The 26,826-nt window shown below is 40.7% G+C and overlaps 1 protein-coding gene across 1 annotated transcript; it reads right to left on the reverse strand.

Annotated features, from left to right (window-relative positions):
- Positions 1-10,617: 10,617 nt before the first annotated feature.
- Tango8 (Transport and Golgi organization 8) lies at positions 10,618-12,365 on the reverse strand. Its single transcript, XM_071677246.1, has 2 exons — positions 12,197-12,365; positions 10,618-11,085 (listed from the first exon to the last, which is right to left on the reverse strand). The coding sequence occupies exons 1-2, from the start codon at positions 12,353-12,355 to the stop codon at positions 10,801-10,803; spliced, it is 444 nt and encodes a 147-aa protein (XP_071533347.1). The 5' UTR covers positions 12,356-12,365; the 3' UTR covers positions 10,618-10,800.
- Between the last annotated feature and the right edge of the window lie 14,461 nt (positions 12,366-26,826).

A 26,826-nucleotide genomic window follows, 5' to 3' on the forward strand; every position in this document is an offset into this window, starting at 1 on the left:
TCAAGAAGAATTTTAAGAGATTTGGAGAAAGAATTCCTTTTTGGCCTTATTCCTTCACATCCACACTCTAGCTGTCATGTATATAGTGCACTGAACACAGAGCCCTCTACCCACGACCGGTCCTACATACCTTTCCATGGTATCCCCTGACTGTTCATATACCCCGGTTCAACCCAGTGGCAGCACTTCGTACTCTGAATACCACATCGTTCCAATTCACTTTATCCCTTGCACATTTAAGCCTCGAATCCTCATACACATTTTTCACCCCATCCTTCCACTTCATCCCTCCATTTCTGAAATGTGTAACCTCTCAGTCATCCTTTCCTTACTTATCCTCTCCATTTGTCCAAACCATTCTAGCGCACACTCTTCAGCCTCTTCATACATTCTCCTCATATTGGTACACCTCACTCTTACCATATCAGTCCTTATTTGATCAACCTCTCTTCACACCTCGTGTTATCCTCAGACGTTTTATTGCCAATACACACAATCTGCTTCTTTATATCTGTGCACAAGGCCCACACCTCGCACCCTTACAGCATCGACGGGAGCACTAATACCATCAAACATGCCCATCTTTGTCCCTCAAATATGTGACCTTTCTTTCCACACTATCCTTAATGTGCCAGGACCTTTGCCCACTCACCCAACCTGTGGTTCACTTCATCTCTCATGGCTCCATTCGCTGCAATGTCCACCCCCATGTATTTATGTTTGGTTGAGTCTGGAATACCACTAATTCAATTCTTTATGTGTTAAAAGAAAAGTTACGGTCACACGATCATATGGATGAACCATTCGTGTATGTATATGACTTGTATAGAAGGCATAACACGAGAGTCTATAAATTGATTTAGGTGAATGGATTTTGATGTCACATCTGACCACTAAATGTGTTATACACAGGTCAGTACCAAACCCCAAACTCGCGGTGCATAATGTTTACTATGGTAAAGATCATATACCAGACCAGGCCCGTATAGCATTACACCAGACCAGGCCCGTATAGTATTACACCAGACCAGGCCCGTATAGCATTACACCAGACCAGGCCCGTATAGCATTACACCAGACCAGGCCCGTATAGCATTACACCAGACTAGGCCCGTATAGCATTACACCAGACCAGGCCCGTATAGCATTATACTAAACTATTCCCGTATAGTATTACACCAGAGCATGCCTGTATAGCATTTACAAGATGGCGTTTTATGTCATATAATCTGAGAATAGAAAGTGGTAGATGGAGCCAAACACCAGTGGAGTTAAGGCTGTGTTTGCGATGCAGGTAAAGTTCAGGATAAGAATCACGTTCTGCTACAGCGACCAATATCAAACAATTGTCGGAGAAATCTTACTTTGTGACATTTTTCATCACTAGACAGTTTGTTAAGTGAGGCAACTCACAGTGATGTGTTATGTTTGTAAGGTCTTGCATATTGAGAGACTAGGTATAGAAGTAATTGTTAGCCCTCTTCTTACTAATGTATTCATCATTTAATGTGGACAAAATGTTTACAGTTTTTACTATGAAATCCCTGTGTTGAGGCTTGTATTCTTTTGTCAATATATCATTAACTATCTACTACATAAAGCACTCAACTTCCTCCAAGTTCTCTCCACTGAAACTTACAATGCAATTAACTTGTCTCTTTCCACTACTGAACCTGATAATCTTGCCTTTGTTCACATTTATTCTCAACTTTCTCCTGTCTCACACTTTCCTGAACACAGACAGCAACTTCAGTGGTTTCTCACTCGAATCTGCCACCAGCTCCGTGTCATCAGCAAACAAGAGCTAATTCAACTTCTAGGCCCCTCCACCCCGAACTTACTGCATACCTGCCCCTTTTCTCCAGGATCCTTGCATTCACCCCCTTCCCCTCATTAAGCAGCCATGATGACATCACATGCCTGTGACGAAGAACACCTCCGCCCGTACACACTCTTGATAGACACTCTTCACTGTTCCAAACATCTTCCCTGTTAGACCATATAATCGTAACACTTTCCACAGAGCATAACTATCAACTTTGTATTACGCTTTCTCCAGATCTGTAAGTTGCCGTATTTTTGTATCTATAGGAAGCTGTGGTTTCGGTGCATTACACATGACAGCTAGAGACAGTGTGAACGAATGTGGCGTTTTTTGTCTGTTTTCCTGGCGCTACCTCGCTGAAGTGGGAGGTAGCGATGCTGTTTCCTGTGGGAAGGGGCGCCAGGAATGGATGAAGGCAAATATGAATATGTACTTGTGTATATATGTATATGTCTGTGTATGTGTATGGTTATGTATGTAAATGTGTGTATTTTAGATTTATATTTTTGTGCATGTCTGTGTATGTGTGTGCATATGTATATGCACGTGTATATGTTGGTATGTATATGTATTGATGTGTACGTGTATGGGCGTTCATGTAAATATGTATATATATACGAATATATGAGTGGATGGTCCATTCTTCGCCTGTTTCCTAGCACTACCTCGCTGATGCAGGAAACGGCGATCAAGTATAATAAAGAAAGAAAAAAGTAGCCCTTGCACACAATCTTGAAAGCAATAGCGTATGTGCACCATATTTTGCCATCAGCGAAGATACGTTGCTCCTCCTCTCTCAATCATCGCTTTCTCAGACACATACATTTTACAGAGGGCTCCCCCCAGTTCCACCTCACCTAACCCCCCCAAGATAGGCAGATTAACTCAGATATTTACGCTCAGGGTAGACTTGATCCGAGTCACAAACCTTTGATTGGCCAAGCCATTAGCTGGGTGGTGCCCTAATGCAAGTCTATGCCAGCTCCTATGCCAGTCATTAATCTGTTTTATCAAACACCAACTGCACGAACTGACCAAAAGTCTGTGTTCATTCTTCTCTTTGAGGAAGACGGTCGCCAAAGCATCTGTTTCCAGTGCATCTGCTTAGAGGATTATACGTAACGTATTGTTTTTTCTCACAATATTTAGTTTGAACCAGAAGATTTGGAAACCAAGACATTATCAGAAATAGATACTTGTTCTGAGAATTATCTCAGCGAATGATTTTAAATGTGAGCTGGACTTATGGATATCATAAGTGTCAAAGAAATCGCGCTACACAACCACAAGTTCATGAAAGACACATGATGATGAGGAATTTGATCCTCTGTCTGTATCAGGTATAGTCAGACTTTAGCAAGTAGTCACTGTAATGTTTCCATATATCAGTGATACAATATCATCAGTGAAGCAAGATCAGATATATATGACCAGCAGTGAAGATAGATCAGTAATATAAGACCATCAGTGAAGATAGATCAGTAATATAAGACCATCAGTGAAGATAGATCAGTAATATAAGACCATCAGTGAAGATAGATCAGTAATATAAGACCATCAGTGAAGATAGATCAGTAATATAAGACCATCAGTGAAGATAGATCAGTAATATAAGACCAGCAGTGAAGATAGAAAAGTAATATAAGACCATCAGTGAAGATAGATCAGTAATATAAGACCATCAGTGAAGATAGATCAGTAATATAAGACCATCAGTGAAGATAGATCAGTAATATAAGACCATCAGTGAAGATAGATCAGTAATATAAGACCATCAGTGAAGATAGATCAGTAATATAAGACCATCAGTGAAGATAGATCAGTAATATAACACCATCAGTGAAGATAGATCAGTAATATAAGACCATCAGTGTAGATAGATCAGTAATATAAGACCATCAGTGAAGATAGATCAGTAATATAAGACCATCAGTGAAGATAGATCAGTAATATAAGACCATCAGTGAAGATAGATCAGTAATATAAGACCAGCAGTGAAGATAGAAAAGTAATATAAGACCATCAGTGAAGATAGATCAGTAATATAAGACCATCAGTGAAGATAGATCAGTAATATAAGACCATCAGTGAAGATAGATCAGTAATATAAGACCAGCAGTGAAGATAGATCAGTAATATAAGACCATCAGTGAAGATAGATCAGTAATATAAGACCATCAGTGAAGATAGATCAGTAATATAAGACCATCAGTGAAGATAGATCAGTAATATAAGACCATCAGTGAAGATAGATCAGTAATATAAGACCAGCAGTGAAGATAGATCAGTAATATAAGACCAGCAGTGAAGATAGATCAGTAATATAAGACCATCAGTGAAGATAGATCAGTAATATAAGACCATCAGTGAAGATAGATCAGTAATATAAGATCATCAGTGAAGATAGATCAGTAATATAAGACCAGCAGTGAAGATAGATCAGTAATATAAGACCATCAGTGAAGATAGATCAGTAATATAAGACCAGCAGTGAAGATAGATCAGTAATATAAGACCAGCAGTGAAGATAGATCAACGATACAAGAGCAACAGTGAAAATAAATCTGTAGCTTAAGACAAGTACTAGAGAAAGAACAGTGATAAGATCAGCAGTGAGGTAACATAACATCAAGTGAAGCCTGGTCACTGACATAAGGCAAGCAGTGAAGACAGATCGTTCATATAAGACAAGCAGGGAATATATATCACTTTTAAAAGACCAACAGTGAAAACAGGTCAGCAATAAAGACCAACAGTGAAGACAAATGAATGATATAAGACCAGCATTGAAAATGAATTAGTATATAAGGCCAACGGTGGATCACTGATTTAAGAAAATCATTGAAGATGTATTAGTGCTGCAAGATCAGCAGTGAAGATAGATTAGTGGTAAGAGATAAACAGTCAAGACAGATCAGTGATGTAAGACAGGCAGTGAAGATAGATCAGTGTTATAAGACCAGCAGTGAAGATACATCAGTGGTATAAGACAAGCAGTGAAGATATGTCAGCTATATAAGACCAACAGTGAAGACAGAACAGTGATATAGCAAGAAGTGAAGACAGATAAGTGCTGTAAGACCAGCAGTGAACGTTGAAAGTAGCGGGTGTAAGACCAGCAGTGAAATTAGAATAAAGATAAGTGACCAGCAATGAACATATATCAGTGATATATTACCACATGTGAAAATGAATCAGTGATATAAGTATTACAGTGAAACTGAATCAGTGAAAAACAAGCAGTTAAGATAGGTCACTGGAGAGCATCAATGTTGATAGATCAGTGATATAAGATCAGCAGTGACGAGAGATAACTGACATGAGAAAAACAATGAGGTCAGATCAGTGATATGCGACACGCAGGAAACATAGAGCAGTGATAGACAGAGCAGCGTAGATAGAGCAGTGATACAGACCACAAGTGAAGAAGATCTGTGGCATAAAACCAGCAGTGAGGACAAATTATTGTCATAAGATCAGCAGTGAAGACAAATTATTGTCATAAGACCAACAGTGAAGATAAATCAGTGATTTAAGACCAACAATGAAGAAAAATCAGTGATAGAAGACCAACATTGAAGACATATTACCGGTATAAGACCTGCAGTGAAACCAAATAAATGATAAAAGATCTGCAGTGAAGACGGACCAGTGACTATAGATCAGTGATAGAAAACAAGCATTGAAGATATATAAGTTATAGAAGACCATCGGTTGAAAATAGAAGAGTATTATGATAAGCAGTGCGAACAGAGAGATCATTGGTATAAGACCAACAGTGAAATTAGATCATTGGTATAAGACTAGCAGTGAACACTGATCGTTGATATAAGACCATTAGAGATGATAGATCAGTGATATAAGACACTGAAAAAAGTCAGTGACATAAAACAGTGAAAAATCAGTGATATAAGACGAACGGCGAAGGTATTTAACGATAAAAGACAAGCAGTGAAGATTAGATCAATAGTAAAAGACCAGCACTGAATATAGATCAAAGTTATTAGACCATCAGAGACGATAGATCAGTAATATAAGACCATCAGTGAAGATAGATCAGTAATATAAGACCATCAGTGAAGATAGATCAGTAATATAACACCATCAGTGAAGATAGATCAGTAATATAAGACCATCAGTGAAGATAGATCAGTAATATAAGACCATCAGTGAAGATAGATCAGTAATATAAGACCATCAGTGAAGATAGATCAGTAATATAAGACCATCAGTGAAGATAGATCAGTAATATAAGACCATCAGTGAAGATAGATCAGTAATATAAGACCATCAGTGAAGATAGATCAGTAATATAAGATCATCAGTGAAGATAGATCAGTAATATAAGACCATCAGTGAAGATAGATCAGTAATATAAGGCCATCAGTGAAGATAGATCAGTAATATAAGACCATCAGTGAAGATAGATCAGTAACATAAGGCCATCAGTGAAGATAGATCAGTAATATAAGACCATCAGTGAAGATAGATCAGTAATATAAGGCCATCAGTGTAGATAGATCAGTAATAAGAGACCATCAGTGTAGATAGATCAGTAATATAAGACCATCAGTGTAGATAGATCAGTAATAAGAGACCATCAGTGTAGATAGATCAGTAATATAAGACCATCAGTGTAGATAGATCAGTAATAAGAGACCATCAGTGTAGATAGATCAGTAATATAAGACCATCAGTGTAGATAGATCAGTAATAAGAGACCATCAGTGAAGACGGATCACTGGCATGATTCCAGCAGTGAAGATTTACCTGAGCCCAGTCTGCTGTGAGGAAGTTATGTCAGAACTGTGACAGAACTGGAGATAGATCTCTGGTCATTCAGTCACACTGTTGTTAAAACTAAATCCGTGTGACGTCAGAACGAACACTGTCTGTGAAGAGGAAATGACTGGCAGAGGCTCCAGGGATTTCCTCGTGTGGATCATCTGTCAACAACCGTAACCTTTTATAACAAACTGGTGAAGAAGATCCGTTGTATTCTCCCATCAGTTATGTTGGTAAGCAAGTGTAATAATATCTTCCCTCGCTGTACATATCAGGATCACAATAATTCTTACTCCTTTTTATTCTTATACATTTATGAGTTCTCAGACATTTTGAGTTCAAAGAATTATCACATCTGTTGGTGAAGCCTTACAATATTGTTTCTTCAGCTCCGCAGGGGAAATGTGACATAGAGAGTTAATGTGCCTCACCACGGTCTACGTACAATAACATTCTTCATTGGCTATTACCTGAACCAGTGTAACGTGATAATCATCTCAAATGAGAGATGATACATTTGATTCCTTCAACTAGGGCTAAAGCAAAGACAACGCATAAATATGATACACAACTTCTCAGTGTACTTACCAGTTGTCAATGTGTTTCATAACCTTGTCTAGTTACAACTTCATCATAGCTGGCTTTCAGAAACTTGTAAGCACTATGAAAATGATGAGTAATGATCACCACACAGTTAATCTAGTCATTCAGAGCAGATGAATATCCCAGGACAAGAACCAGACTATAGTTTAGAAAGCGTCACCATATATGCACAGCGACGTTGTCTGATAATGGAGAGAAACGCCAGTGTTCAGGTGGGCCTTATATTATGGCTATGATGGTGAGAGATTGGCTGGGGCAACGCAGGCGCCTCACCCACGCTCCCCAGGGTGGTGAGGTCTGAGGACAATACTGATGCAAGTATATATATAAAATCAACACAATTCATATGTAAAACATACATATATTCATTAACGATTTCACTTGCATTGATACTTCATGAACATAAAAGACACTGTCATCATATATATATATATATATATATATATATATATATATATATATATATATATATATATATATATATATATATATATATATATATATATATATATATATATTTATCATATAAAAAAAAAAAAAAAAAAAAATATATATTTATTTATTTATTTTGCTTTGTCGCTGTCTCCCGCGTTTGCGAGGTAGCGCAAGGAAACAGACGAAAGAAATGGCCCAACCAACCCCCATACACAATGTATACACACACACACGTCCACACACGCAAATATACATACCTATACATCTCAATGTGCACATATATATATACATACACAGACACATACATATATACCCATGCACACAATTCACACTGTCTGCCCCCATTCACTCCCATCGCCACCTCGCCACACATGGAATACCATCCCCCTCCCCCCTCATGTGTGCGAGGTAGCACTAGGAAAAGACAACAAAGGCCCCATTCGTTCACACTCAGTCTCTAGCTGCCACGCAATAATGCCCGAAACCACAGCTCCCTTTCCACATCCAGGCCCCACACAACTTTCCATGGATTACCCCAGACGCTTTACATGCCCTGATTCAATCCACTGACAACACGTCAACCCCGGTATACCACATCGATCCAATTCACTCTATTCCTTGCCCTCCTTTCACCCTCCTGCATGTTCAGGCCCCGATCACACAAAATCTTTTTCACTCCATCTTTCCACCTCCAATTTGATCTCCCACTTCTCCTCGTTCCCTCCACCTCCGACACATATATCCTCTTGGTCAATCTTTCCTCACTCATTCTCTCCATGTGCCCAAACCATTTCAAAACACCCTCTTCTGCTCTCTCAACCACGCTTTTTTTTATTTCCACACATCTCTCTTACCCTTACATTACTTACTCGATCAAACCACCTCACACCACACATTGTCCTCAAACATCTCATTTCCAGCACATCCACCCTCCTGCGCACAACTCTATCCATAGCCCACGCCTCGCAACCATACAACATTGTTGGAACCACTATTCCTTCAAACATAGCCATTTTTGCTTTCGGCGATAATGTTCTCGACTTCCACACATTCTTCAAGGCTCCCAGGATTTTCGCCCCCTCCCCCACCCTATGATTCACTTCCGCTTCCATGGTTCCATCCGCTGCCAGATCCACTCCCAGATATCTAAAACACTTTACTTCCTCCAGTTTTTCTCCATTCAAACTACCTCCCAATTGACTTGACCCTCAACCCTACTGTACCTAATAACCTTGCTCTTATTCACATTTACTCTTAACTTTCTTCTTTCACACACTTTACCAAACTCAGTCACCAGCTTCTGCAGTTTCTCGCATGAATCAGCCACCAGCGCTGTATCATCAGCGAACAACTACTGACTCACTTCCCAAGCTCTCTCATCCACAACAGACTTCATACTTGCCCCTCTTTCCAAATCTCTTGCATTCACCTCCCTAACAACCCTATCCATTAACAAATTATATATATATATATATATATATATATATATATATATATATATATATATATATATATATATATATATATATATATATATATTTCTTCTTTCTTTCATACTATTCGCCATTTCCCGCATTAGCGAGGTAGCGTTAAGAACAGAGGACTGGGCCTTAGAGGGAATATCCTCACCTGGCCCCCTTCTCTGTTCCTTCTTTTGGAAAATTAAAAAAAAAAAACGAGAGGGGAGGATTTCCAGCCACCCGCTCCCTCCCCTTTTAGTCGCCTTCTACGACACGCAGGGAATACGTGGGAAGTATTCTTTCTCCCTATATATATATATATATATATATATATATATATATATATATATATATATATATATATATATATATATATATATATATATGTACATATTCATAGCTGCTCCCTTCATCCATTTCCGTCGCCACCGTGCCACACATGATATGGCTCCCCTTCTCTCCCTCGCACGTCCGGGGTAGCGCTAGGAAAACAGAACGGAGGCCACTTTTGTTCACACTCAGTCTAGCTGTCATGTGTAATGCACCGAAGCCACGGCTCCCTTTGCACATCCAGGCCCCACAAATGTTTCCTTGGTTTACCTCAGATGCTTCACATGCTTTGGTTCATTCCATTGACAGCACGTCGACCCTGGTATACCACATCGTTCCAATTCACTCTATTCCTTGCACGCCTTTAACCCTCATGCATGTTCAGGCCCCGATCGCTCAAAATCTTTTTTACTCCATCCTTCCACCTCCAATTTGGTCTCGACTTCTTGTTCCCTCCAACTCTGAGACATTTATCCTCTTTGTCTATCTTTCCTCACTCCTTCTCTCTATGTGACCGAACCATTTCAATACACCCTCTTCTGCTTTCTCAACCACACTCTTTTTAATACCGCACATTTCTCTTACCGTTTCATTACTTACTCGATCAACCACCTCACACCACATATTGGCCTCAAACATCTCATTTCCAACGCATCCACCCTCCTCCTCACAACCCTGTTTATAGCCTATGGCGCACTACTATACAACATTTTTGGAACCACTATTCCTTTAAACATCTCCATTTATGTTCTCCAAGATAACCTTCTCGCCTTCTACACATTCTTCAACGCTCCCAGAACCTTCGCCACCTTCCCCACCCTGTGGCTCACTTCCATGTTTCCGTCCGCTGCTAAATCCACTCCCAGATATCTAAAACACTGCACATCCTCTAGTTTTTCTCCATTTAAACTTACCTCCCAGTTAACTTATCTCTCAATTCTACTGAACCTAATAACCTTGCTCTTATTCACATTTACTCACATCTTTCTTCTTTCACACACTTTACCAAACTCAGTCACAAGCTTCTGCAGTTTCTCACCCGAATCAGCCACCAGGGCTGTATCATCAGCGAACAACACCTTACTCACTTCCCAAGCCCCCTCATCCACAACAGACTACATACTTGCCCCTCCAAAAACAAATGAGCAACCATTAAGACATCACGCACCTTTGCCGCAAACCAATATTCACTGAGAACCATATGTATATGCCCATATGTAGAGAGAGAAATGGATAAGGAGTAGGTGTGACATTTTGTGTATACGTGATACAGTATTTTTTTGTGTGTATGTGTGTTTGTGAACTGTATGTTATTCACTTCTTATTGCACGTTTTACCTGATATACGTACAAACAGTAAGCATTAGTTCTTGTGCTGGATGATCCTATTTATCTTCTCGGTTGTGAAGACGACAACACTTGCAATATGTCCCACCAGAAGCAGCAGGAGAGGTCCCTGCATGTGCACCAGATTAAGGGGATCCAGACTGTTGCCTGACACTGGTTCTTCCTTGTCCACACCTTCCACCTGCTGCTGTTCCTGCTGCTGCTCCTGCTGCTGCTCCTGCTGCTGTTGCTTCTGCTCTTCACGACTTTCTCTTTTGGCCTCAGCAAGTGTGTCGCTCTTCCATTTTTTCGTCACCCCTGCCTGGAGACGCAACCGAGATTAAGGACTAGACAGCGAATACAATAGTTTCCGTGTAAACTATGTAGGTTATACATCTGGGATTAAATCTATAGACACTGTATCTCAGTGATTAGGTTGTATCACGTGTTGCAGTTTTGAAAGAAGGAAGACGCTGAAAAAAATAATGACATGAAAAAGTCTATGCCATGGTGGGCCAAGTGTTAAAGCACAGATGGTAGGAAGCCATTTGCATCAGTGTTTAGTGGTAAAGCAAAACGTGAACTCTGTATTGACACCTGTATGTACCGCAGGGAGTCAGGCACCGGCATGTTCTGAACGGAGCCGGGAGCCTCGTCTGGGCCTTATGTAACCGACTTTGTCCAATTGGATCCCTTTTGGATCAGTGGGCTCTGCTTGGCTGTTGTAAGTAGTTAAGAAAGTATCGATGTTTTGTGTGGGTTAATATTTGTAGTTAGGCAAGTTGTGAGCTCATTATACAGGAGGAGAACTCTCTGTGTGACCGTTTGTTTGTAGAGAAGTGTGTGCCAGTCTCCACTTGTAGGTAGAGGGGCTAAAAGCTTTGTTTGGGCCCCCGTTTGTAGTTATAAGTACCAGAAGGTTTGTTTGACTCCTGTTTGTAGCTGCGGAGCAGGTGTTTGGAAGGTGGAAAAAGATTATCTTGGAGCGTAGTTCTGATCAGGAAACTTTACCATTAAACTTTGTATCTATTTTCCAAAATAGATAAAAAAAAAAAACAAACACGCATATAGTCTTCTATTTAGGAGAGAATGAACCCTGTTTAGTTACTGAGGTAAACAAGCCATTCAGATCGACCCCTGCTGTAAACGCCTGTGCGATGTATAGATAAAATCAGACTGTTCGAGTATCGCTCTGGCATGATACATGGCTGATGAGATCATGAGACAGTTATTCATTTTCAGTTAGGATGTTGACCCAATTCAAGTCTACTGAAAACTGAATTATCAATACTGGACAATCAAGGGAAGGACAGGCATATCAACATTCACTTATCACGAAAACAGAAAAAAACACATAACAGACACAGGTCAGAGGTAGGAGGAATCAGAGAGGCAAGGAACGAGAAGTGATTCTCATGTTGTGTGATGCACACCTCGACTACAGCCATCATGATGCGGTCCAGCTGGAGTCTGTAGGGAGCGTCATGAGGAATGGGCCACGCAGACAGCCCAGGAAAGATGCTCTCTCGTCCAATGTACAGCTGTGTACTGCCGTCTGGTCTACTGAAGTACTTAACGATCATGAGTTCCATGTTGGACCTGCTTGCCACATGCGCCTCCCTACAACGATGAAGGTATTTGTACAGATATAGTCACATACATTAAATACCCCCTCACCACACACACACACACACACACACACACACACACACACACACACACACACACACACAAACACATATACACACACACACAAGGACTGAAACAAACGCACACTTCCATACCACAACACACACACACACGAGAGGTGGTTAGCGCCTCTAAATGGCTCAATCATCAGCCCCGGGTTCCAGTCGTGAGCGCTGCCTCTCGCGTTAGCGAGGTACCTTCAGGGACTTGCGAAGAGAGAAAGGCCGCATTCGCTCACTTGCATTCTCTAGTTGGCATGTGTATTGCACCGAAACTACAGCCCCCGGTACACAACCAGGTCCCAAAATCCTTTCTATGGTTTAACTAGGCTGTTCAATATACTTCATATACTTCATCCACTTCTCACACGTATATCTTCTCTGTCAACCTCTCCTCACTCATCCGTTCCAAATGTCCAAACCATTTCAGCACATCCACTTCAGTTCTTTGAATCGTACCCTTCTTATTACCATCCTTCTAACTTACCCTTTTGATACTTTTAATCGTAACCAATCAACAGCACAATCCCCCCATTTTTTGATAAGTTCAACTGCAGTATCATCAACCCCAGCCGACTTGCCGCATTCCATCTTACGCAAGGCTTTCACCACCTATTATCGTTTCACCAAATAATTCTCTCTGACTCTCTCACTTCGCATACCACCCCCACCCAAACACCCAAATTTTGCCACCCGGGACCCTTGCATAGCAGGCGGGAGCAGGGATCCTGGGATCGATCCTCGTTGTTGGAGGTTTGTATGATAATTTTGGTAGTACTTACCACGCATTCCCTGCGTGTCGTAGAAGGTGACTAAAGGGGACGGGAGCGGGGGCCCAGAAACCCTCCCCTCCTTGTATTTCAACTTTCTTATAGGGAAAACAGAAGAAGGAGCCATGCGGGGAGTCTCATCCTCTTCGAAGGCTCAGACTGGGTTGTCAAAATGTGTGTGGATGTAACCAAGATGAGAAAAAAGGAGAGATAGGTGGTATGTTTGAGGAAAGGAACCTGGATGTTTTGGCTCTGAGTGCAACGAAGCTCAAGGGTAAAGGGGAAGAGTGGTTTGGGAATGTTTTTGGAAATAGAGTCAGGGGTTGGTGAGAGCACAAGAGCAAAGGAAGGAGTAGCACTACTCCTGAAACAGTAATTGTGGGAGTATGTGATAGAGTGGAAGAAGTTAAACTCTAGATTGATATGGGTAAAACTGAAAGTGGATGGAGAGAGATGGGATTATTGGTACCTATGCACCTAGTATGAGAAGAAAGATCATGAGAGGTAAGTGTTTTGGGAATAGCTGAGTGAGTGTGTTAGCAGCTTTGATGCACAAAACCAGGTTATAGTGATGGTTGATTTGAATACAAAGGTGAGTAATGTGGCAGTTCAGGGTATAATTGGTGTACATGGAGTGTTCACTGTATGGAAATGATGAAAAGCTTGTAGATTTGTGTGCTGAAAAAGGACTGGTGACTGGGAATACCTGGTTCAAAAAGAGAGATATACATAAGTATACGTATGTAAGTAGGAGAGACGGCCAGAGAGCGTTATTGGATTACGTGTTGATTGGTAGTCGCGTGAAAGAGAGGCTTTTGACTGTTAATGTGCTGAGAGGGGCAACAGGAGGGACGTCTGATCATTATCTTGTGGAGGCGAATGTGAAGATTTAAAGGGGTTTTCTAAAAAGAAGAGATAATGTTGGGATGAAGAGAGTGGTAAGAGTAAGTGAGCTTGGAAAGGAGATTTATGTGAGGAAGTACCAGGAGAGATTGAGTGCAGAGTCGAAAAAGGTGAGAGCAAATGACGTAAGGGGAGTGGGGAGGAATGGGAGGTATTTAGGGAAGCAGTGATAGCTTGGTCAAAAGATGTTTCTGGCATGAGAAAGGTGGGAGGTGGGCAGATTAGAAAGGGTAGTGAGTGGTGGGATGAAGAAGTATGATTGTTAGTGAAAGGGAAGAGAGAGGCATTTGGACGTTTTTTGCAGGTAGTGCAAATGAATGGGAAATGTATAAAAGAAAGCGGCAGGAGGGTCAAGTGAAAGATGCAAGAGGTGAAAAAGAGGGCAAATGAGAGTTGGGGAGAGGGAGTATCATTAAATTTTAGGGAAAATAAAAAGCTGTTTTGGAACGAGGTAAACAAATTGCGTAAAACAAGAGAATGAATTGGAACATCAGTGAAGGGGGCTAATGGTAAGGTAATAACAAGAAGAGGTGAAGTGAGTGGGAGATGGAGTGAGTATTTTGAAGGTTTGTTGAATGTGTTTGATGATAGAGTGGCAGATATAGGGTGTTTTGATCGAGGTGGCTTGCGAAGTGAGAGGGTAAGGGAGATTGGTTTGGTAAACAAAGAAGAGGTAGAGAAAGATTTGCGGAAGATGAAAGCCGCCAACGCGGCGGATTTGGATGGTATTGCAGTGGAATCTATTAAAAAGGTGGTGACTGTGTTGTTGACTGGTTGGTAAGGATATCCAGTGTACTGTAAGAATGGTTCATGGTGAAGTGCCTGAGGATTGGCGAAATGTATGTATAGTGCCATTGTACAAAGGCAAAGGGGATAAAGTTGAGTATTCAAATTACAGAGGTATAAGTTTGTTGATTATTCCTGGGAATTCATATGGGAGGGTATTCATTGAGAGGGCAGAGGCATGCAGAGAGCATCAAACCGGGGAAGAGCAGTGTGGTTTCAGAAGTGGTAAAGGATGCGTGAATCAGGTGTTTGCTTTGAAGAATGTATGTGAGAAATACTTAGAAAAACAGATATATTCATATGTAGCATTCAAGGATCTGGAGAAGGTATTAACGGTATATGGTGTGGGAGATAAGTTGCTTGAAGCAGTGAAAAGGACGTAAGGCATGTGTAGGGATAGGAAGAGAGGAAAGTGACTGGTTCCCAGTGAATGTTGGTTTGCGGCAGGGGTGCGTGATGTCTCCATGGTTGTTTAATTTGTTTATGGATGGGGTTGTTGGGAAGGTGAATGCAAGGGTTTTGGAGAGAGGGGCAAGTATGTAGTCTGTTGTGGATGAAAGGCCCGGGGAAGTGAGCCAGCTGTTGTTCGCTGATGATACAGTGCTGGTGGCGGATTTCGGGTGAGAAAATGTAGAAGATGGTGACTGAGTTTGGTAAAGTATGTGAAAGAAGAAAGCGGAGAGTAAATGTGAATAAGAGCAATGTTGGTAGGTTGAGTAGGGTTGAGGGACAAGTTAATTGGGAGGTAAGTCTGAATGGAGAAAAACTGGAGGAAGTGAAGTGTTTTAGATATCTGGAAGTGGATTTAGCAGCGAATGGAACCATAGAAGTGGAAGTGAGTCACTGTGGTGGAGGGGGTGAAGGTACTGGGAGCGTTGAAAAATGTGGAAAGCGAGAACGTTATCTCGGAGAGCAAAAATGGGTATAGGTGGAAGCTAATTGCCCTAAAAGATTCATAAGAGCTATTAAAACCTTAAAAAAAGACAAGGATATACATATTACTAAAGCAGATGAGGCTGACACTGTTGTGATTTTAGACAAAAGTAACTATTTATGTAAAATGAATGATCTTCTAAATGATAACACAACATGTTCTAGTAAAAATCCCTATTTCAGTGAAAATCCCTTAGAAGCAGTTAATTATCACTTCAATAAAGAAATGAAGTTATTGTTGAAAGGTAACATTTCTCTTATCAAAAGTTTGTCATCTTTGTCCCCTTCTTTGCCATATATGTATGGACTTATCAAAACACATAAACAAAATTTTCCAGCAAGACCTATAGTGAGTTCAGTAGGCTCCATCACATATAAATTGTCAAAATGGTTAGTTTCCTTATTAAGCCCTTTGGTGGGTAAGGTATCAAATTCTAATATCATGAACAATGTAGAGTTAGTGAACAAGCTAAACAATATCAATGTTAATTTTGATTTCAAACTAGTTAGCTTTGATGTTTCCTCACTTTTCACCAAAGTTCCAGTTGATGACCTTTTAGAATATTTATTTGATGTCTTGGATGATATTCATTTACCTGTTTCAAAGTCTAATTTCATGGAACTGATAAAATTGTGTATAAAAGAATGTGTATTTCAATTTAATGGAGATTATTATGTTCAAAAATTTGGTATGGCAATGGGTAACCCTCTTTCACCTTTACTAAGTAATCTTTATATGGAATTTTTTGAAACAAAATGACTAAAGGATATCTTACCTTCTAATGCAATTTGGTTTAGGTATGTAGATGATGTTCTTTGTGTTTGGCCAACAAATGAAAATTTACAAATATTTCTCCCCTTACTTAACAATCTAGTACCTTCCATCAAATTTACTGTAGAAAATGAAAATAATGGTATGTTACCATTCTTAGATTGCATGATCCATAGACAAGGAAACAAGTTTAACTTTAGCATATACAGAAAACCCACCAATGAATGCTCGTATATCCATTATTAGTCATATCAACATGACAGAGTTAATTATCATTTCAATCTATGTTCCTTAGGGCATTACGTATTTGCAGTCCAGAGTTTATTGATGATGAGTTTGAGAAGATATATTCTATTGGATCTAAGTTAAAGTACCCTAGGTCTTTCATTGATAAATCTCTTAAGTTAGCAAAGAAATGATTTTATAGAGTTGAGCCCAAACCTCCCATTGACACCAAGAATCTTTTAGTTCTCACTTTTAATAATAGTTTCACTTTGCTTCCCATGTTGCTTAAATCCTTTAATGTAAATGTTGCCTTTAGCAACAATAATACTATAAAGAATATCTTAATCAGGAATTCGCCAGAAAATTCTCTTGGTTGCATCTATAAAGTTCCTTGTGGAAACTGTGATAAATTTTATGTTGGTCAGACTGGTAAGGATCTTTCTGTTAGACTTAAGCAATATAAATATAGTATAAGAACGGGACAAGAATCAAATGCTCTGTTTAATCATGTTAGAAACTATGATCATTGTATTGACTGGAGTAACGCCATCTCAGTTATTAACTATAACTCTATTACCAAGAGAAATATCATTGAATCTTCTATTATCAAATACACAAAGAATTATAATCTTGATATTAGTGATGGTCTATACAAATTAGATAACTTTATTGTTGATAAGATTTGTAAAATGATAAGTTTATGAACGCTCGTTGTATGTTTTGGACAATCACATGTTTACCAAATGGCGTCCTAGCTTCGTCTCTTCGATGTATATCAACTGACTGTTATATTTCTCTCTTGTGTCTCCCCTGATGATGTGATTATTACACGAAAGTGCACTTGGGATCTTTTCGTATTTCATTTTCCCCGTGGACTCATAGGAATATATATATATATATATATATATATATATATATATATATATATATATATATATATATATATATATATATATATATATATATATATATATATATATATATATATATATATATATATATTTGCCCTTTTTTCACCTCTTGCACCTTTCTCTTGACCTCCTGTCTCTTTCTTTTATACTTCTCCCACTCAATTGCATTTTTTCCCTGCAAAAATCGTCCAAATGCCTCTCTCTTCTCTTTCACTAATACTCTTACTTCTTCATCCCACCACTCACTACCCTTTCTAAACAGCCCACCTCCCACTCTTCTCATGCCACAAGCATCTTTTGCGCAATCCATCACTGATTCCCTAAATACATCCCATTCCTCCCCCACTCCCCTTACTTCCATTGTTCTCACAAAGTATAAAAAAAAAAAAAAAAAAAAAAAAAAAAAAATATATATATATATATATATATATATATATATATATATATATATATATATATATATATATATATATATATATTTATTATTTTTTATTTTTTATTATACTTTGTCGCTGTCTCCCGCGTTTGCGAGGTAGCGCAAGGAAACAGACGAAAGAAATGGCCCAACTCCCCCCCATACACATGTATATACATACGTCCACACACGCAAATATACATACCTACACAGCTTTCCATGGTTTACCCCAGACGCTTCACATGCCTTGATTCAATCCACTGAAAGCACGTCAACCCCGGTATACCACATCGCTCCAATTCACTCTATTCCTTGCCCTCCTTTCACCCTCCTGCATGTTCAGGCCCCGATCACACAAAATCTTTTTCACTCCATCTTTCCACCTCCAATTTGGTCTCCCTCTTCTCCTCGTTCCCTCCACCTCCGACACATATATCCTCTTGGTCAATCTTTCCTCACTCATTCTCTCCATGTGCCCAAACCACTTCAAAACACCCTCTTCTGCTCTCTCAACCACGCTCTTTTTATTTCCACACATCTCTCTTACCCTTACGTTACTCACTCGATCAAACCACCTCACACCACACATTGTCCTCAAACATCTCATTTCCAGCACATCCATCCTCCTGCGCACAACTCTATCCATAGCCCACGCCTCGCAACCATACAACATTGTTGGAACCACTATTCCTTCAAACATACCCATTTTTGCTTTCCGAGATAACGTTCTCGACTTCCACACATTCTTCAAGGCCCCCAGAATTTTCGCCCCCTCCCCCACCCTATGATCCACTTCCGCTTCCATGGTTCCATCCGCTGCCAGATCCACTCCCAGATATCTAAAACACTTCACTTCCTCCAGTTTTTCTCCATTCAAACTCACCTCCCAATTGACTTGACCCTCAACCCTACTGTACCTAATAACCTTGCTCTTATTCATATTTACTCTTAACTTTCTTCTTCCACACACTTTACCAAACTCAGTCACCAGCTTCTGCAGTTTCTCACATGAATCAGCCACCAGCGCTGTATCATCAGCGAACAACAACTGACTCACTTCCCAAGCTCTCTCATCCCCAACAGACTTCATACTTGCCCCTCTTTCCAAAACTCTTGCATTTACCTCCCTAACAACCCCATCCATAAACAAATTAAACAACCATGGAGACATCACACACCCCTGCCGCAAACCTACATTCACTGAGAACCAATCACTTTCCTCTCTTCCTACACGTACACATGACTTACATCCTCGATAAAAACTTTTCACTGCTTCTAACAACTTTCCTCCCACACCATATATTCTTAATACCTTCCACAGAGCATCCTATCAACTCTATCATATGCCTTCTCCAGATCCATAAATGCTACATACAAATCCATTTGCTTTTCTAAGTATTTCTCACATACATTCTTCAAAGCAAACACCTGATCCACACATCCTCTACCACTTCTGAAACCACACTGCTCTTCCCCAATCTGATGCTCTGTACATGCCTTCACCCTCTCAATCAATACCCTCCCATATAATTTACCAGGAATACTCAACAAACTTATACCTCTGTAATTTGAGCACTCACTCTTATCCCCTTTGCCTTTGTACAATGGCACTATGCACGCATTCCGCCAATCCTCAGGCACCTCACCATGAGTCATACATTAAATAACCTTACCAACCAGTCAACAATACAGTCACCCCCTTTTTTAATAAATTCCACTGCAATACCATCCAAACCTGCTGCCTTGCCGGCTTTCATCTTCCGCAAAGCTTTCACTACCTCTTCTCTGTTTACCAAATCATTTTCCCTAACCTTCTCACTTTGCACACCACCTCGAACAAAACACCCTATATCTGCCACTCTATCATCAAACACATTCAACAAACCTTCAAAATACTCACTCCATCTCCTTCTCACATCACCACTACTTGTTACCACCTCCCCATTTGCGCCCTTCACTGAAGTTCCCATATATATATATATATATATATATATATATATCTTTTTTTCATACTATTCGCCATTTCCCGCGTTAGCAAGGTAGCGTTAAGAACAGAGGACTGGACCTTTGAGGGAATATCCTCACCTGGCCCCCTTCTCTGTTCCTTCTTTTAGAAAATTAAAAAAAAAAATGAGAGGGGAGGATTTCCAGCCCCCCGCTCCCTTCCCTTTTAGTCGCCTTCTACGACACGCAGGGAATACGTGGGAAGTATTCTTTCTCCCCTATACCCAGGGATATATATATATATATATATATATATATATATATATATATATATATATATATATATATATATATATATATATATATATATATATATATATATATATATATATATATTTATATATATATATCCCTGGGTATAGGGGAGAAAGAATACTTCCCACGTATTCCCTGCGTGTCGTAGAAGGCGACTAAAAGGGAAGGGAGCGGGGGGCTGGAAATCCTCCCATCTCGTTTTTTTTTTAATTTTCCAAAAGAAGGAACAGAGAATTGGGCCAGGTAAGGGTAGTCCCTCAAAGACTCAGTCCTCTGTTCTTAACGCTACCTCGCTAATGTGGGAAATGGCGAATAGTTTGAAAGAAAGAAAGAATATATATATATTTTTTTTTTTTTTTTTTTGCTTTGTCGCTGTCTCCCGCGTTTGCGAGGTAGCGCAAGGAAACAGACGAAAGAAATGGCCCAACCCACCCCCATACACATGTATATACATACGTCCACACACGCAAATATACATACCTACACAGCTTTCCATGGTTTACCCCAGACGCTTCACATGCCCTGATTCAATCCACTGACAGCACGTCAACCCCGTTATACCACATCGCTCCAATTCACTCTATTCCTTGCCCTCCTTTCACCCTCCTGCATGTTCAGGCCCCGATCACACAAAATCTTTTTCACTCCATCTTTCCACCTCCAATTTGGTCTCCCTCTTCTCCTCGTTCCCTCCACCTCCGACACATATATCCTCTTGGTCAATCTTTCCTCACTAATTCTCTCCATGTGCCCAAACCATTTCAAAACACCCTCTTCTGCTCTCTCAACCACGCTCTTTTTATTTCCACACATCTCTCTTACCCTTACGTTACTTACTCGATCAAACCACCTCACACCACACACTGTCCTCAAACATCTCATTTCCAGCACATCCATCCTCCTGCGCACCACTCTATCCATAGCCCACGCCTCGCAACCATACAACATTGTTGGAACCACTATTCCTTCAAACATACCCATTTTTGCTTTCCGAGATGATGTTCTCGACTTCCACACATTCTTCAAGGCTCCCAGAATTTTCGCCCCCTCCCCCATCCTATGATCCACTTCCGCTTCCATGGTTCCATCCGCTGCCAGATCCACTCCCAGATATCTAAAACACTTTACTTCCTCCAGTTTTTCTCCATTCAAACTCACCTCCCAATTTTTATTTTCTTTTTATTTTGCTTTGTCGCTGTCTCCCGCTTTTGAGAGGTAGCGTAAGGAAACAGACGAAAGAAATGGCCCAACCCACTCCCATATACATGTATATACATACACGTCCCCACACGCAAATATACATACCCATACATCTCAATGTACAAATATATATACACACACAGACATATACATATATACACATGCACAAAATTCACACTGTCTGCCTATATTTAGTCGCATCGCTACCTCGCCACACATGGAATAACATCCCCCTCCCCCCTCATGTGTGCGAGGTAGCGCTAGGAAAAGACAACAGAGGCCAAATTCGTTCACACTCAGTGTCTATCTGTCATGCAATAATGCAAGAAACCACAGCTCCCTTTCCACATCCAGGCCCCACAGAACTTTCCAATGGTTTACCCCAGACGCTTCACATGCCCTGATTCAATTCATTGAGAGCACGTCGACCCCGGTATACCACATCGATCCAATTCACTCTATTCCTTGCCCGCCTTTTACCCTCCTACATATGTAGTTCAGGCTCCGATCACTCAAAATCTTTTTCACTCCATCTTTCCACCTCCAATTTGGTCTCCCACTTCTCGTTCCCTCAACCTCCGACATATATAATCTCTTGGTTCAATCTTTCCTCACTCATTCTCTCCATGTGCCCAAACCATTTCAAAACACCCTCTTCTGCTCTCTCAACCACGCTCTTCTTATTTCCACACATCTCTCTTACCCTTACATTACTTACTCGATCAAACCACCTCACACCAGATATTGTCCTCAAACATTTCATTTCCAGCACATCCACCCTCCTGCGCACAACTCTATCCATAGCCCACGCCTCGCAACCATACAACATTGTTGAACCACTATTCCTTCAAACATACCCATTTTTGCTTTCCGAGATAATGCTCTCGACCTCAACACATTCTTCAAGGCTCCCAGGATTTTCCCCCCTCCCCCACTCTATGATTCACTTCCGCTTCCATGGTTCCATCCGCTGCCAGATCCACTCCCAGATATCTAAAACACTTTACTTCCTCCAGTTTTCCTCCATTCAAACTTACCTCCCAATTGACTTGACCCTAAACCCTACCGTACCTAATAACCTTGCTCTTATTCACATTTACTCTTAACTCTCTTCTTTCACACACTTTACCAAACTCAGTCACCAGCTTCTGCAGTTTCTTACATGAATCAGCCACCAGCGCTGTATAATCAGCGAACAACAACTGACTCACTTCCCGAGCTCTCTCATCCCCAACAGACTTCATACTTGCCCCTCTTTCCAAAACTCTTACATCTACCTCCCTAACAACCCCATCCATAAACAAATTATACCTATACCTCACTTCCCAAGCTCTCTCATCCCCAACAGACTTCATACTTGCCCCTCTTTCCAAAACTCTTGCACCTACATCCCTAACAACCCTATCCATAAACAAATTATACTTATACCTCTGAAATTTGAGCACTCACTCTTATCCCCTTTGCCTTTATACAATGGCACTATGCACGCATTCCGCCAATCATTAGGCACCTCACCATGAATCATACATACATTGAATAACCTTACCAAACAGTCAACAATACAGTCACCCCCTTTTTTATTAAATTCCACTGCAATACCATCCAAACCTGCTGCCTTGCCGGCTTTCATCTTCCGCAAAGCTTTTACTACCTTCTTCCCTCCAGTTGCACCTCTCAGCACATTAACATCCAAAAGTCTCTCCTTCGCGCGCCTGTCAATTAACACGTAATGCAATAACGCTCTCTGGCCATCTCTCCTACTTACTTACGTATACTTATGTATATCTCGCTTTTTAAACCAGGTATCCCCAATCACCAGTCCTTTTTCAGCACATAAATCTACAAGCTCTTCACCAATTCCATTTACAACACTGAACACCCGATGTATGCCAATTATCCCCTCAACTGCGACATTACTCACCTTTGCATTCAAATCACCCATCACTATAACCAGGTCTTGTGCATCAAAACCACTAACACACTCATTCAGCAACTCCCAGAACACTTGCCTCTCATGATCTTTCTTCTCATGCCCAGGTGCATATGCACCAATAATCCCCCATCTCTCTCCATCAACTTTCAGCTTTACCCATATTAATCTAGAATTTACTTTCTTACATTTTATCACATACTCCCACAACTTCTTTTTTAGGAGTAGTGCTACTCCTTCCCTTGCTCTTGTCCTCTCACTAACCCCTGACTTTACTCCCAAGACATTTCCAAACCACTCTTCCCCTTTACCCTTGAGCTTCGTTTCACTCAGAGCCATAACATCCAGGTTCCTTTCCTCAAACATAATACCTATCTCTCCTTTTTTCACATCTTGGTCACATCCACACACATTTAGACACCCCAATCTGAGCCTACGAGGAGGATGAGCACTCCCCGCGGGAGTCTTTCTTCTGTTTCCCATTTTAGAAAGTTAAAATACAAGGATGGGAGGATTTATGGGCCCCCGCTCCCTTCCCCTCTAGTCGCCTTTTACGACACGTGAGGAATGCGTGGGAAGTGTTCTTTCCCCCCTATCCCCAGGGATAATATATATATATATATATATATATATATATATATATATATATATATATATATATATATATATATATATATATATATATATATATATATATATTTATATATATTTTTTTTTTTTTTTTGCTTTGTCGCTGTCTCCCGCGTTTGCGAGGTAGCGTAAGGAAACAGACGAATGAAATGGCCCAACCCACCCCCATACACAATGTATATACATACACGTCCACACACGCAAATATACATACCTATACATCTCAATGTACACATATAAATACACACACAGACACATACATATATACCCATGCACACAATTCACACTATCTGCCTTTATTCACTCCTATCGCCACCTCGCCACACATGGAATACCATCCCCCTCTCCCCTCATGTGTGTGAGGTAGCACTAGGAAAAGACAACAAAGGCCCCATTCGTTCACACTCAGTCTCCAGCTGTCACGCAATAATGCCCGAAACCACAGATCCCTTTCCACATCCAGGCCCCACACAACTTTCCATGGTTTCCCCCAGACGCTTCACATGCCCTGATACAATCCACTGACAGCACGTCAACCCCGGTATACCACATCGATCCAATTCACTCTATTCCTTGCCAGCCTTTCTCCCTCCTGCATGTTCAGGCCCCGATCACACAAAATCTTTTCCACTCCATCTTTCCACCTCCAATTTGGTCTCCCACTTCTCCTCGTTCCCTCCACCTCCGACACATATATCCTCTTGGTCAATCTTTCCTCACTCATTCTCTCCATGTGCCCAAACCATTTCAAAACACCCTCTTCTGCTCTCTCAACCACGCTCCTTTTATTTCCACACATCTCTCTTACCCTTATGTTACTTACTCGATCAAACCAACTCACACCACACATTGTCCTCAAACATCTCATTTCCAGCACATCCACCCTCCTGTGCACAACTCTATCCATAGCCCACGCCTCGCAACCATACAACATTGTTGGAACCACTATTCCTTCAAACATATCCATCTTTACTTTCCGAGATAATGTTCTCGACTTCCACACATTCTTCAAGGCTCCCAGGATTTTCGCCCCCTCCCCCACCCTATGATTCACTTCCGCTTCCATGGTTCCATCCGCTGCCAGATCCACTCCCAGATATCTAAAACACTTTACTTCATCCAGTTTTCCTCCATTCAAACTTACCTCCCAATTGACTTGACCCTAAACCCTACTGTACCTAATAACCTTGCTCTTATTCACATTTACTCTTAACTTTCTTCTTTCACACACTTTACCAAACTCAGTCACCAGCTTCTGCAGTTTCTCACATGAATCAGCCACCAGCGCTGTATCCTCAGCGAACAACAACTGACTCACTTCCCAAGCTCTCCCATCCACAACAGACTTCATACTTGCCCCTCTTTCCAAAACTTTTGCATTCACCTCCCTAACAACCCCATCCATAAACAAATTAAACAACCATGGAGACATCACACACCCCTGCCGCAAACCTACATTCACTGAGAACCAATCACTTTCCTCTCTTCCTACACGTACATATGCCTTACATCCTCGATAAAAACTTTTCACTGCTTTTAACAACTTGCCTCCCACACCATATATCCTTAATACCTTCCACAGAGCATCTCTATCAACTCTATCATATGCCTTTTCCAGATCCATAAATGCTACATACAAATTCATTTGCTTTCCTAAGTATTTCTCACATACATTCTTCAAAGCAAACACCTGATCCACACATCCTCTACCACTTCTGAAACAAATTTATACCTCTGTAATTTGAGCACTCACTCTTATCCCCTTTGCCTTTGTACAATGGCACTGTGCACGCATTCCGCCAATCCTCAGACACTTCACCATGAGTCATACATACATTAAATAACCTTGCCAACCAGTCAACAATACAGTCACCCCCTTTTTAAATAAATTCCACTGCAATACCATCCAAACCTGCTGCCTTGCCGGCTTTCATCTTCCGCAAAGCTTTTACTACCTCTTTTCTGTTTACCAAATCATTTTCCCTAACCCTCTCACTTTGCACACCACCACGACCAAAACACCCTATATCTGCCACTCTATCATCAAACACATTCAACAAACCTTCAAAATACTCACTCCATCTCCTTCTCACATCACCACTACTTGTTATCACCTCCCCATTTGCGCCCTTCACTGAAGTTCCCATTTGCTCCCTTGTCTTACGCACTTTATTTACCTCCTTCCAGAACAACTTTTTATTCTCCGTAAAATTTAATGATACTCTCTCACCCCAACTCTCATTTGCCCTCTTTTTCACCTCTTGCACCTTTCTCTTGACCTCCTGTCTCTTTCTTTTATACATCTCCCACTTAATTGCATTTTTTTCCTGCAAAAATCGTCCAAATGCCTCTCTCTTCTCTTTCACTAATAATCTTACTTCTTCATCCCACCACTCACTACCCTTTCTGATCAACCCACCTCCCTTCTCATGCCACAAGCATCTTTTGCGGAAGCCATCACTGATTCCCTAAATACATCTCATTCCTCCCACACTCCCCTTACTTCCATTTTTCTCACCCTTTTCCATTCTGTACTCAGTCTCTCCTGGTACTTCCTCACACAAGTCTCCTTCCCAAGCTCACTTACTCTCACCACCCTCTTCACCCCAACATTCACTCTTCTTTTCTGAAAACCCATACA

The sequence above is a fragment of the Panulirus ornatus genome, chromosome 25, assembly GCF_036320965.1.
Source record: "Panulirus ornatus isolate Po-2019 chromosome 25, ASM3632096v1, whole genome shotgun sequence".
Lineage (NCBI taxonomy): Eukaryota > Metazoa > Arthropoda > Malacostraca > Decapoda > Palinuridae > Panulirus > Panulirus ornatus.